Here is a 14,015-nt window from a genome sequence, read left to right on the forward strand (position 1 = left end):
TTGTTATTGTTAAGAGCCATCGAGTCGGTTCCAACTCATAGTTACTCTACACAGGGTTTCCAAGGAGCAAATGGTGAGCTTGAAAAGCTGACCTTGCAATTCAAACCAACCTTGCTATATTTTTAACCTGTATTTTTCTACAAAGAATACGTATTGCTATTATGAAACGGAAACTGTCCACTATTTTTAAAAAGAACTCATCAAAACAGTTTAGGTGCCAGCTCTCAGTAAACCCTATTTGTCCTTCCTGAATTAGGTCTGTTCATGAGGCAGCAAGATAATGAAAGGTGACTGAACATTATTATATGGACCCTAGAATCCATTTTGAAGTCACCAATAACAGTATGGGTACAATTAACTCAACTTCTTACAAATCACTTTGATTCCTTAACTACAGGCAATTGTTATGAGATCACAGCATCCTACAACTCACAGGTCAAGTATTAGATTGCCGCTTACCTTGTAAAATTTTAAAAGGAAGGAAACTATACTATGATTTAGTTTCAAAGCGATGTTACATTGGTAAAACCTAGGAGCGTATACCTACTCTCCTCTCAGCCCTGTGAGAGGACAGGCAATTCTGACAAGTGACCTGGGGATACATCATGTTTTGTTTCCTGCATTACTTCCTTTTCCCTAGGTTCATGCAGGAAGTGGGGATTTTTGTTTCAGGATTTCATTTTTACAAGGAAGAACATGGCACTCACCCGGGGGCAAGGGAGGTATACATATTAATGTCAACATTAAGACAACAGTAGATTAAGCCCTGCATCCACAAATATTCAAAACATATTTCATTGCATTCAAGAATCCATTCATTGTAAAGTGCATCTTAATTTCAGGTATTAAAATATAAACAAAAAAGTATCTTAGAATTAAAGAATCACAGTCTATAATTTAAGGTGATCCCTAATATTTTTTTAATTTGAAAAGTCCTTCTAAGTAAAAAAAATTGTTTGATAAGTTAACACTACTGATACCACTTTAAACCAGTAGAACTTCGAAGAACAACTCTGAATATGTAACAGACCTTTATATTTGCATATGTGTTGATCCAACCATTCTACCTGAAGCAACTTCTCCTCAAGAAAATTTCTAGACAAATATGGAAAGACGGGCAAAGATTTTTATGGCATTTGGCTATAACTGTTGTCATGGATTGCACTGTGTGCCCCCAAATATGTGTCAACTTGCCTGAGCCATGCGTCTCAGTGGACTGGCAGCTATATAGTGATGTCGTTTGGCAGTTATGTAATGTAATGAGAAAATGAATTTGGAAGTTACGTAATGATGTAATCATTCTTCCATGTTGTGATCTGATGCAATTACCCTCCATGTGCTATGTGTTATAAATCCTGACCTCTGTGTGTTCATAGAGCCCTGATGTGGTGCTATGGGTTAATGTACCAGACTGCAAAGCCATTTGAACTGCAAAGTTGGCAGTTCAAGCTTACCAGCTGCTCCTTGGGAACCCTATACAGGGGCGCTATGGGTCAGAACCAACTCGACAACACTTAACAACAACAACAATGTGTTCATAAGGCAGGATTGGGTTAGGTTTGTTATGTTAATGAGGCAGGTTAGCCTGGGATGCAATACCCTTACTCAGGTCACCATCCCATCCATGTAAAAGTAAGTTCCACTGGGACGTGGCCTTCAGATAATTGTTTATCTTACAAGAAAAAGGAGAGGAGAGGGAAAAATGTGACCACTCTCAAGAAAGAAGTGTGGAGTGGAGGTCTTTTGGACCCAAGTTCCCTGCGCTGAGAACCTTCTAAACCTAAGGGAATACTGATGCCAAGGTCCATAGATGTTGAAAGGAGATAAGGACCTAGTCTTTCCCCAGAGCTGGAACATTCGATTCAGACATCTAACGTCCTAAACTGTGAGAGAATGAATTTCTGTTTGTAACAGCCATTTACTTGCAGCATTTCTGTTATAGGAGTACTATATATCAAAGACAATAGTAAAACCTGGAAACATGCTATTCTTAAAATAAAAGACTGAGGAAATCAAGTGTGAAGTTTTCTTTAGGAAAGAAAACTCCCATAGGAATGAGAAAAAGCTGTGATCCTCCAATGTTCATGATATGGTGGTGGTGGTGGTTTTGTGCCGTGGAGTTGGTTCTGACTCATAGCGACCCTGTACAGGGTTTCTGAGGCTGCATATATTTACAGGAGCAGACAACCTCATCTTCCTCCCGTGGAACAGAAGGTAGTTTCGAACTGCTGACCTTGCAGTTCATAGCCCAATTCGTAACCACTATGCCACTAGAGTTCCTTTGTTCATGATACAGTAAGTGAAAAATGCAGCTTACAAATCAATAAGAAAAACCATTACAAATATTTAAAAAGAAAATCTGTGTATAGAGAAAGTATACATGGAGATTCAAAACGAACAGAGAAAGTGAAAAAAATGAAAATGAAAAGAAACACAGGAATAAAGTGGGATACATGTTGTTACACTGAGAGGATTGCATTGAGACTTCTATTCTAGGTTTGTTGAATATAAAATTGATGATCTGCTCTGTAAACCTTCACTCAACTCAAAATTTTGAAAAATAAAATTTAAGAAATCTTCATTAAATATACATGAGGTTTCCCGATTATGAGACTGCACCAGGCCCCAGCAGAATGGATGAAAGCAAACTCATATTTCAGATTTCTGGTGAGAAAGGAAGAGTGCACAAGCCTCCAGAAAAGAAAAGGATCAAGAATTGTCATAACTAAAAGATAATAAAGGAATACTTAGGAAAGTTTGAAGAAAAATAATTTCCATTCTAACATTCTTTACCTAGCCAAAGTATGAATTATGTATACAGTAAAATCAAGACATTTTCAAAGATGCAATGACTCAAATTTACATGTGCAATCTGTCTCAGGAAGCTTCTAGAGGCTGTGTCTCCCCACCAGTGAAAGAAGCAAGACAGCCAAAGACAGAGGAAGTGGGAAGCAGGGGATCCCAGCCAGGAGAGAGTGGGCAAGAGAATCGCCAGAGTAATGATACAGTCAGCTGTGGCCCAGGCAACATGGAGGGGTGGGGGGCTTACGGGGGCAGGTTAGAAGTTCTAGGAAGTGTTGGTTATGAGACTGTCTTTGATAAATAACCAATGTGTCTCAGTCTCCTGAGAGGAGAGTTAGACGGTTGGGGTTATGTTTTCAGTGGTGGTGGTTATGTGCCACAGAGTCAGTTTCGACTTACATAGGGCTTCTGAAGCTATAAATCTTTACGGGAGAAAAAAAAAGCCTCATCTTTACCTTGTGGAGTGATCAGCAGATTTGAATCGCAGACCTTCTGGTTAGCAGTCCAGCTGATAAGCCACTACACTACCAAAGCTCTGGGGTTATATTTGTTGTTGTTGCTAAGTGCCGTCAAGTTGGTTCCAACTCATAGCAAACCTGTATAGGGTTTCTGAGTAGCAGCTGTTGGATTTGAACTGCTTACCTCATAGTTCACAGTCCAGTGCTGATCCTAGAGGGGTTATGTTAGTCTAAATATCTGGAGAACTAAAGAAATACACCACTCCTTTGTTTGTTGTACTGTGGTAGCTTGTGTGTTATGATGTGGGAAGCTATGCCACCAGTATTTTAAGTATCAGCAGGGTCAGCATGGTGGACAGGTTTCAGTGGAGTTTCCAGACCAAGTCTAGGAAAAAAGGAGAGGTGGACTATATCTGAGTGAAAAGCTACTGGAAACCTTATGACCAGCAGAACACTGTCTGCTATAGTGCCAGAAGATGAGCCCCTCTAGTTGGAAAACACTCAGAACATGACTGGAAAAGAGCTGCTTCCTTAAAGTAGAGTTGATCTTAATGATGTGGACGGAGCAAAACTTTCAGGACCTTTGTTTGCTGATGGAGAACAACTCAAAATGAGAAGAAACAACTGCAAACATCCATTAATAGTTGGGGCATGGAATGTACGAAGTATGAATCTAGGAAACTTTCTAGTGACTAAAAATGAAATGGAACACACAAAGATCGATATCCTAGACATTAGTGAACTGAAATAGACTAAATTTGAATTTGACAATCATACGTTTACTATACGGGGAATGACAAATTCAAGAGGCATGCCGTCGCATTCATTGCCAAAAAGTGAACTTCAAGATCTTAAAGTCCAATACTGTCTATGATAGACTAATATCCATACACTTAAAATAAAGACCCCACCGTTCATCTGTCAGTTTGTCTTGCTGCTGTGATGCAGGAAGCTATGCCACCGGTATTTTAAATGCCAGCAGGGTCACCCATGGTGGGCAGCTTTCAGCAGAGCTTCCAAACTAAGCAGATGAAGAAGGAGTGGCAGACTAAGCCGGAATGGTTACTGAACTGGTGTTGGCCATGCTGAATATGGTTTACTATGCCGTGAATGACAAATTGAAGAGGAATGGAATCACATCCATCATCAAAACAAAGATTTCAAGATCTATCTTTGCAGTACAACACTGTGAGAAAATAAAATCCTTACCTCAGAGTCTTGGTGTAGTGCTATAGGATAAAGCAGTAGACTGCAAACCGTAAGGTTGGTGGTTCAAATCTATCAGCTGTTCCCTGGAAACCCTCTACAGGGTCCCAATAAGTAAGAATGGATTCGATAGCACTCAACAACACAACAACAAGGAAGACCAGTTAATAAAACTATTATTCAAATTTATGTAACAACCACTAAAGCTAGTGCTGGTGAAATTGAAGAATTTTATTTACATAGTTGATTATGCATTGGGCTTCTGCGGTGCCTTGAATTTACTTGATATGGCTATTCTATCCAAAGTCTTCTTAATTCTAACCAAGTGATTGGGTGGGGCCATGCAAATAAGGTATACAGGACCCTGCATAGGGATGAGTTAGTTATGCCCTCCAGCTCGGCTTAAAAGGAGTCATCTCAGAATCAGAGATGGAAGATCCCAGGACCATCAAGAAGGAAGAGCATGAGATCCCTACCTAGAAAAACATCAGTGGCAGAGGCAGTGGCATGGTGAGGCAGAGAAGCCTTAGGATCTAGACCCAATGACTAAGGAAAGTTGTATACCTCCAGGCAGAAGACTGGCTTGAAGAATGTTCCCTTTGGACAATCACAGCCTGGCTAAAAAAGCTTTGTATCACTTGTGGGAACAGAGCAGAGGCAGCTGTTAGAACAGAACAACTGTTCTAACATGCTGAATGGTTTAAAATCTGGAAAGATGTGTACCAGGTATCTTTCCACCATATTTATTCAATCTGTATGCTGAGCAAATAATCTGAGAAACTGGATTATATGTAGGCATCAAGTTGGGAGAAAGATTCAATATGCAGATGATACAATCTTGCTTGATGGAAGCGAAAAGGACTTGAAGCATTTACTGTGAAAATGATCAAAGCCTTCAATACGGACTGCATCTCAATGTAAAGAAAATAAAAATCCTCACAACTGGAATAATAAATACCGTCATGATAAACAGAAAAGTCAGAAGTTGTCAAAGATTTCATATTGCTTAAAAACCCAATCAACGCTCATGGAAGTAGTAGTCAAGAAATCAAATGTCTTCTTGCATTAGACAACTCTGCTGCAAAGACTTCTTTAAAGTGGTAAAGAACAAAAGCATCACTTTGAGGACTAAGGTGTACTCAACACAAGTCATAGCATTTTCAATCACCTCATATACATGTGAAGGTTGGACAATGAATACAGAAGACAGCAGAAAAATTGATGCATTTGAATTATGGTGTTGGTGATGAATATTGAAAGTTATCATGGACTGCCAGAAGATCAAACAAACTTGTCTTGAAGAAGTTACAGACAGAAGCTCCTTACAAGCAAGGATGGCAAGACATTGTTTCTGGTATTTTGGACATGTTGTCAGGAAGGACTAGTCTCTGGAGAAGGACATCATGCTTGGAAAAGTGGAGGGTCAGAGAACAAGAGGATAACCTCAATATGATGGATTAACACAGTGGCAGCAACAGTGGACTCAAACACAACAATTGTAAGGATGGCACAGGACCAGGCAGTGTTTTGTTCTGTTGTGCATAGGGTCGCTATGAGTCACAATCAACTTGACAGCACCTAACAACAGCAAGGAAATATAAAAAGAGAGAATGATTCACTCCAGGGATAACAAAAAATTGGGTAGGAAAGGAAAAGCTCTCATAACGACTCAGTGAGTCGGCTTTGAACAGTAGTCACAGCATCATAAGGTCAACACAAGCTAGTAAATTAATCCAAATCACCTTATAACCATAGAAACAGGAAAAGCATATGTGTAAATTGGGGAGGAAAAGAGACGTCCAAAAGGCCTAAAGCCTTGTTGTTCATAGTGGAAAAACATGGGCAATTCTTATAACTTAAAATAACAATAATAATAATCAAGATACAGCAATAGAAAGGAATCTTAAGTAGCACAGTAACCAAAAGGTCAGCAGTTCAAACCCACCAAGAAGCATTTCAGAAGAGGAGCCTGGAAATCTGCTTCAGAAAGGTTACAGTCTTGAAAACCCTATGGGGTACAGTTCCACTCTGCATACATCAGAATGACTCAGTAACTGGTTTGATCCTGGTTTCTTAGGAGTTTTATTTGAACATGGCTGGCTCCCTGTAGGTATGGAGACTGTGGAGGGAAACATTTCTGAAGAACTATTTAACTCTTTACAACATAGCTTTGTCAAACATAACAACTCAACTAAAGTGGTAATAAGGGTGATTGTGCTTACCTAGCTTAGTCTTTAAAAAATTTTTTTTTACAAAAATCTAAAGCTGATGCTGTATGTTCTGTAAAGCTACACTCAATTCACAATAAAAAAATTTTAAATAAACACTTAACTAAAGTAGATTGGGTGATTTTGCTTACATGTCTCTCAGGCTTCAATTTTTTTTTTTTTTTTATAAAAAAATTTTAAATAAACACTTAACTAAAGTAGATTGGGTGATTTTGCTTACATGTCTCTCAGGCTTCAATTTTTTTTTTTTTTTTTAAATTAACTAAACTCTATAAAGCATACATGTCAATACATCAACAAGTGATTATTTCTAGAAATGGATTCATTTAAATTTTCTTTTTTCATTTGTCTATTTTCTATTTTAAAAAAGTGATTAACATAGAGTATATTGACCATATATCAGAAAACAAGAGGCATTTTACTTCGTGCCAGGTGCAAATGCCTCAGGTTAGAAGTCCCATCTTTGTCGTTTCAGCTTTTGTTTGCTCTGCAGGAGCAGGGAGTCTGCCAGTTCCTTCATTCACATAGCAAATATTTGTTGAGCTCCTGAGATTCTTTAAGGTGATTCCAGGACCTTCAGCTTTTATTGGGTCTCTTGACCCAACATCCCCTTCTCCTTATGTCTTCAGTACAGATGAGGGAATCACTTGGGGAAGGTTTAACCTTAAGTAAGTTTGAACCACCTGGAGACTGATTCAGAAGGTCTGAGGTGGGCTCTGAGATGCCAAAGGCGCAAATAAGCTACTGGATTTACAAAGACTTTGCTAAAGAATTCTTAAAGGGATTGACCAAGTCTTCAGTCATTTCTGCACCTTGATCTCTCCCATTCTCTACCCTCAATACAGGTTCTATTTCACCTCCACAAATGTTGAAAAAGCCCACAAGAAAGGGCACTGGATAAACCACAGGGAAAGATGCCTTGGCAATTCACAGCAGAGCTATGAAGACAGGTAGGCCTAGGTTTGAATTGAGATTCATCACCCACAGGTTGACTCACTTAAAATGGTGATAATAATTGAAACCACCTTCTAGGAAGGGGTGGGAAACAGATGTCTGGTGGTGGTAGTGATGTGCCTAGAGTTGGTTCCGACTCATGGTGACCCAGTATAGAGTTTCTGAGACTATAAATCTTTATGGGAGCAGAAAGCCACATCTTTCTCCTGTGGAGTGGTTGGTAGATTCAAACTGCTAACCTTGAAGTTAGCAGCTCAGCTCATAATCCACTATGCTACCAGAGACTATGGAGTCCTGGTATGGCACTATGGGTTAATGAGCTTGACTGCAAAGTTCATTTGAACTGCAAAATCCGTCATTCAAGCTCACCAGCTGCTCCTCAGAAACCCTATACATGGTTGCTATGGGTAAGAACTGACTTGACGGCACTTACGCCACCACCACCACCACCACAGACTACATAAGGCCCGTGAAATCATTTGGTTTGGCCCTGTCAAGACAACCACAGTTCCAGCCATCACATTATACCAGGATTCCTTGTGTGGTGCTGTAGAATAAATACTCAACTGCAAAGTTGGGTTGAACCACAAGGTCAGCGGTTCAAACTCACCAGTTGCTCCTTGGAAACCCTTTATGGGGTCTCTATGATACAGACCTGACTCGACGGCACTTAACAATTTTTAAGTTGATAATTTTGTATGGTCTGCAAACGATGTTATACATCTCCAAATTGCCCTTGGCAGAAAACATGTTTGGCTTTCTAGGGTTAACGCAGCACTTGCAGGGTCACTTAGAACCACAACGTTGTTGGTTTAAATTCACCAGCCTCTCCTCTGAAATGCTATACTGGTCACTATGGGTTAGAATCAACTCAAGGGTACTTAATAGCAACAACACCAACAAAGATTTACAGCTTCAGAAACCCTCTGTGGGTCGGAACCGACTCCACGGCACACCACCACCACCCCTGTTCTACATAAGGTTTTTGTGCAAATTACAAGAGGGCATGAAGATGTCTAAAGAGGTTATGGTGAAGACTCAACAAACAGTGGTCATCACTGGCTGTTACTGGGGTTCCAGTCCTCTTCAGCCAGGATGGAACATCCCAATCACTTAAGCTCTTAGCCTCCTTGCCCTCCTAAAGGAAGAATGCACAAGCTCTGCCTCCTCCCCAGGAATGTTCTGGGGCCTAAAGCAGGATGTGCACAGCACCGGGCTACAGATCCTTTGGTTCTCAAAGACGTTAAAGCCCTGAGATTTTATTCTGTGAATTTCTCCTCCAAACTCACGTCAATTTTACTACTACGCAGACAATCAAAAAAAAGGGACAAGCCTGGTAGCTCCCAGATCTTGGGAAAACTGCTTTCAAGAAGGCGGCCGGCCTCCCACGTGAAGACCAGGTGAGGGTAGTTCAGGGTGTCTCTAACATTCATTAACACAAACTCATTGTCCACCAAGCATCCTGACTCCAAGATACACACCCATCACTAAGGTCCAGCAAGTTGGATCTCAACAGACATCCTGAGGGTCGCGTCCCTCTCCTCCAAACAGCCCAAGCCACGTGGTGACTAGATGTCATTCCGAGAGAGGGTCTCTTGAGTTTTGCACTTTAGGAAGACGGCGAGGTTGAGTTACTTAGGAAACAAGAACTATTCCTTGAAGCCCGTCCAAGGATCTGGGCTGGCTCCATCTAAGAAGCACCATGGTGCCGCATCTGAGACCCCCGCCATCCCCGTCCCCAGCCCGCAGGACACTCACAATCTCCGCCACGATGAGAAGCCCCGGCACTGTGCGGAGGAACTCGCGGTCGTAGGCGAAGCTGCTGCTGCTGGTGGAGAAGTTCTCTGCGAAGGAGCTGGCGGTGGTGGTGACAGTGTGCGAGCGGACCCGCTGCGGCTCCTCCATCGTGGCGCCCCTCCCGGGCTGGTCCCTGCCCGGGGACCCCCAGCGCGTCTGGGGCTGGACGCACGGCCCTGAGCCCGGGGGACAGTGGGGAGGGGGAGGGGAGCGCGGTAGCCGCGGGCAGGCAGGCGTGCCGGGGGCGCCCGCCAGACAGTCCAGCCGCCTCGCTTGTCCCACGAGTGCGTGGCAACCCCCGCTCCTCTGTTCACAAGCTCCGGCTACGCGGGCCCAAGAGCTAGAGGAGAGCTAGAGACGGAAGGCCGCTGGGCAGCCGAGGCGGGCGGAGAAGGCCGGGAGGAGGGGAGGGGGCGTGGAGAAGGGCGGGCGGGAGGCGGGCACGAGAGGGACCGCCCCGCGGAGGCGTCGCGGTCTCCGCGGCCGCTTCACCTGTTGCGGGAAACTGTGCTGCCAGAGGTACCGCGTCCGAGCCGGATCGCGCCCAGGGTCTTGGAATCCACACCCGGTCGGCCGAGCGGAGGAGAGGGCACCGTAGTCCGGGCAGTCCGCTTACCCCTTCTCAGCGCGCCCCCGGGCTCCGGCTCCTCCTCCATCGGGAGTGTGGCCACGACTGACCTGTCTCCTTCCACCTGGCAAGGGCGGGGCAGCGGGCTTTGGGAGCCTCTTAAGGAAACTAAGGACTCTAGGGACTCAGTCGCCCCAGGAATCTGCCCTTGGAACGATGACCTACGCAGGGGGTGGGGTGGTGACTTTAGTGGGGGAACTAGAGGCTGTAATTGTGACACAGCCGGACCTTAGACTGGAGATCGATGAGGCCACCAGGACTCCCTGGGAGATGGCCTGCCCTTCTCCTCCTCCCGCTGCCTCCACCAAAGCACGGCGTTATTTCCTGCCCCTCCTATCGGGAACAATTTGAGGAACCAACGTAGTCGTTGGACTTTGAGGGCCAGACGCTCTGGGCGATTTTGTAACGGGGATGCGAGGAGCCTGACTGACCGCGGCTGGGCCAGGGCAAAAGGGAGGAGGTATCCCGAGTCACTCGTCCGGATGAATGAGTGCGTCGTCGGACTCATCGCTCTGTGAAGCAAATGTTTGCAGAATGCTTAGAAGGTGTGGGTTGTGCAGTAAGGTTTATGACTGGGCACGCTTTGCTTTCCTGGAGTTGGGAGGTAAAGGAGGAGGCTCATTCAGTGAGGCAGCTTGTTAAAGGGTCAGGTTAGACCTGAACTTCCAAAACAGTCACTTGAATTTCTTCAGCTGTGTGACCATGAGCAAGAGGCTCCACCTCTTTGGACCTCTGTACTGCCATCTGTAAAATGCAGGTACTGGATAGATGGACTTCTTGCCAAAAGGGGGCATTTCTGAATGGCCCTTCCTTCTGTTTTGTGTATGAGTGGTAAGAAACATTCTGTTTTACACAGAAACTACCAAGGGGAAAGGGCATAATTCTTGGCCACAAATAGAGGATTGCTTTTGGGATCACAGCTAGGGTATTCCTGCTAGTCTGTTCCAAAACGTGTTAAAAATAGGCCACCCCATGCAAAAAAAGAGTGAAGAAAATCGAAGATGCATGAAAACAATTAGCTCAGTGTAATAATGGACCACACAAACATCAGTCTCCATTACACTGACCAGAGAAGAACTACGTGGTACCCCTCTACCGCTACCAACTGCTTTGAAAAGGATTACATTAGAAGGGCCTAGATAGAGGGAAAAACGAGTCAAAATTATTAGTACATGGAAGGGACTGCAATCATTGTAATGAAGTATGTGATTTGTTGAATGTAAAACTGATGATCTGCTCTGTAAACCTTCACTCAATTCAAAATTGTTGGTAAATGCCATCTAGTCTGTTCCTAGTCATAGCGACCCGGTTTAGGGTTTCCCAGGAATGGCTAATGAGTTTGAACCACCCATCTTGTAGTTCGAGCTGACCTTGCAGTCTAGTGCTTATCCTACAGTGTCATATCAGGACTCCCAATTCATAATAAAAAGTTATAAATAGAAATTAAGGGGGGAAAAACCACCTAATGATCTGCTCTATAAACCTTCACTCAATTCACAATAAAAAGTTAAAAACAAAAGAAATTCCTCAAAATCTTAAAAGAAACCAGGCTCACTGGTCAGATAGAAACTGGTGGAACCCCTTTGATTAAGGCCTTTTGTCACCTTTCAAGTATGGAACTAAACTCACCCCATGTCTCAATTTTCAGTCAAACAATAGAAAGGTTTATAAAGGGAACAATAACACTCCAGAGGTATGCACTTATTAGAATAACCAACCATTTGTGATAAAAGGGCATTATTTACCCAAGGACAAAGTTCAGAAGGGTTAGGAAAAAAAAAAAAAAAAGAATGGAAATGGGAAACAAGGAGGAAGTGAATGAATGATGTTATATCATAGGGACTGTAATCAGTGACATGAAACAAAATGTGTGTGCATTCTTGGTGGAAGACAATCCACAATAAAAAGTTTTCTTAAAAACTTAAAGGCACAAAAATATTGCTTATTCTTAAAACATAAAGGGAATAAGATAAAACATAAAATGTCCAGGAAGGACATTTTATCCATCTAGTCAAACAACAAAGAATTCATTTCTTTTAAGGTTACAGCTTATCTAGGAGGTAAAAGTTAAAGCTTTAAAAGAATAGCAGATGTGAAGATTTGGAAAAATTCGATCAATGAACATTTGGGTAACTATAACAAAATAAAAATACAGCATTTTCCCCTAGAGGAGTGCTTCTCTGTAGTCACTTGGACAAATAGCGTTCAACATCACTTAAGAACTTGTCAAAAATGAAGTTCTCAGATTTCACTCCAAACCCACAGATTCAGAAATTCTAAGGGTAGGACCCAGGAAGCTCTGTTTAAATAAAAAGACTGATGCTTGCTGAAAATGCAGAACTACTGAAATAGGAAAACTGACAATGCAGTTAGGGGGAAAAAGAGCTAGATGTGCCTACAGTAAATGGCTGCAGAAGCAATCTAAAGCATGAAGTATGACATTTTGTGAATGCAGGAAGACAGGAAGGAAGTCTAGACAACTCTATTTCTGTAATACAAAGGGCAATCCCTTCTCCAAACCCTTAGATCCAAATAGACATTTCAGGATCCTGATTTTATTTTTCTTTCTTTTAATTTAGAAAAATAAAATGTTGATATGCCACATATTCCATAGTACCCTCAGTAGATCTGGAGCATTACTCTATAATAAACACAAAATCAATATATTACTCTGTAATAAATACAAAATTAAATACTACAAATGTTCTACAATGGAAATATATAAATGATTTAAGTATATTTGATTTATATGTTGCAATGTAACAGATTCTTTCAAAATAAGAACCGTTCTACTTGCTCATGAATTGGTGGGTCAGGAAATGGACAGTGTTAGGCTGGAAGCTTCTGCTCCATGTGCTATTGATTGGCCAGATTGTTCTAGAAAACCAAAAAATGCTTTATTCACATTCTCTCCTTGAAGCTTGAGCTTCCTCACAGCCTGGTGAGTGTCATGGAATGAGCTGTGTCTACAGCCCCCTCCCCAAATATGTCACCTTGGCTGAGCCATGATTCTCAGTGGTTGGATAATTATGTAATGATGGAATGTGGTGGTATGTGATGTTCCCCATGATGTGATCTAATGTGATAAAACGAATAAAAGGATTAAGGATGGTCTACAATACGCTGTCTGTGATAGGATAATATCCATGTGCCTACAGGGAAGCCCAGTTAATACCACTATTTTTCAAATTTATGCACCAAACACTAAAGCCAGTGAGAATGAAATAGAAGAATTCTACCCAACTTCTTCAATCTGAAATTGATCAAACATGCAATCAAGATGTATTGATCATTACTGGTGATTGTAATACAAAGGTTGGGAGCAAAGAAGAAGAATCAGTAGTTGGAAAATATGGCCTCAGTGATAGAAACGATGCTGGAGAATGCATGATAGAATTCTATAAAATCAATGATTTGTTCACTTCAAATACCTTCTTTAGACAGCATAAGAGACAACTATACACATGGACCTCACCAGGTGGAATACATAGAAATCAAATTGACTACATGTGCAGAAAGAGAAGATGGAAAAGCTCCATATCATTAGTGAAAACAAGGCCAGGGGCAGACTGTGGAACAGACCATCAATTATTCATATGCAAATTCAAACTGAAGCTGAAGAAAATGAAAACAAGTTCACGAGAGCCAAAATATGACCTTGAATATATCCCACTGGAATTTAGAGATCATCTAAAAAACAGATTTGATACATTAAAAACTAAAGACCGAACACCAGAAGAGTTGTAGGATGACATCAAGAACATCATACATGAAGAAAGCAAAAAGTCATTAAGAAGACAAGAAAGAAGGAAAAGGCCAAATTGGATGTCAGAAGAGACACTGAAACTTGCTTTCTAGCATAGAGATACTAAAGCAAATGGAAGAAATGAGGAGGTCCAAGAGCTAAACAGAAAATGTCAAAGATCAGCTTGAGAAGATAAA

The 14,015-nt window shown here is 42.0% G+C and overlaps 1 protein-coding gene across 1 annotated transcript in view; it reads right to left on the minus strand.

Annotated features, from left to right (window-relative positions):
- Positions 1-9,553, minus strand: part of CMTM8 (CKLF-like MARVEL transmembrane domain containing 8) — a 155,520-nt gene extending 145,967 nt beyond the window's left edge. Inside the window, exon 1 of the mRNA XM_006851589.1 lies at positions 9,407-9,553. Within this exon, the coding sequence (XP_006851651.1) occupies positions 9,407-9,553 (147 nt within the window). The remainder of the gene's footprint in view (positions 1-9,406) is intronic.
- Positions 9,554-14,015: the final 4,462 nt, after the last annotated feature.

This window comes from Chrysochloris asiatica, unplaced genomic scaffold (genome assembly GCF_000296735.1).
Source record: "Chrysochloris asiatica unplaced genomic scaffold, ChrAsi1.0 scaffold00030, whole genome shotgun sequence".
In the NCBI taxonomy this organism is placed as follows: domain Eukaryota; kingdom Metazoa; phylum Chordata; class Mammalia; order Afrosoricida; family Chrysochloridae; genus Chrysochloris; species Chrysochloris asiatica.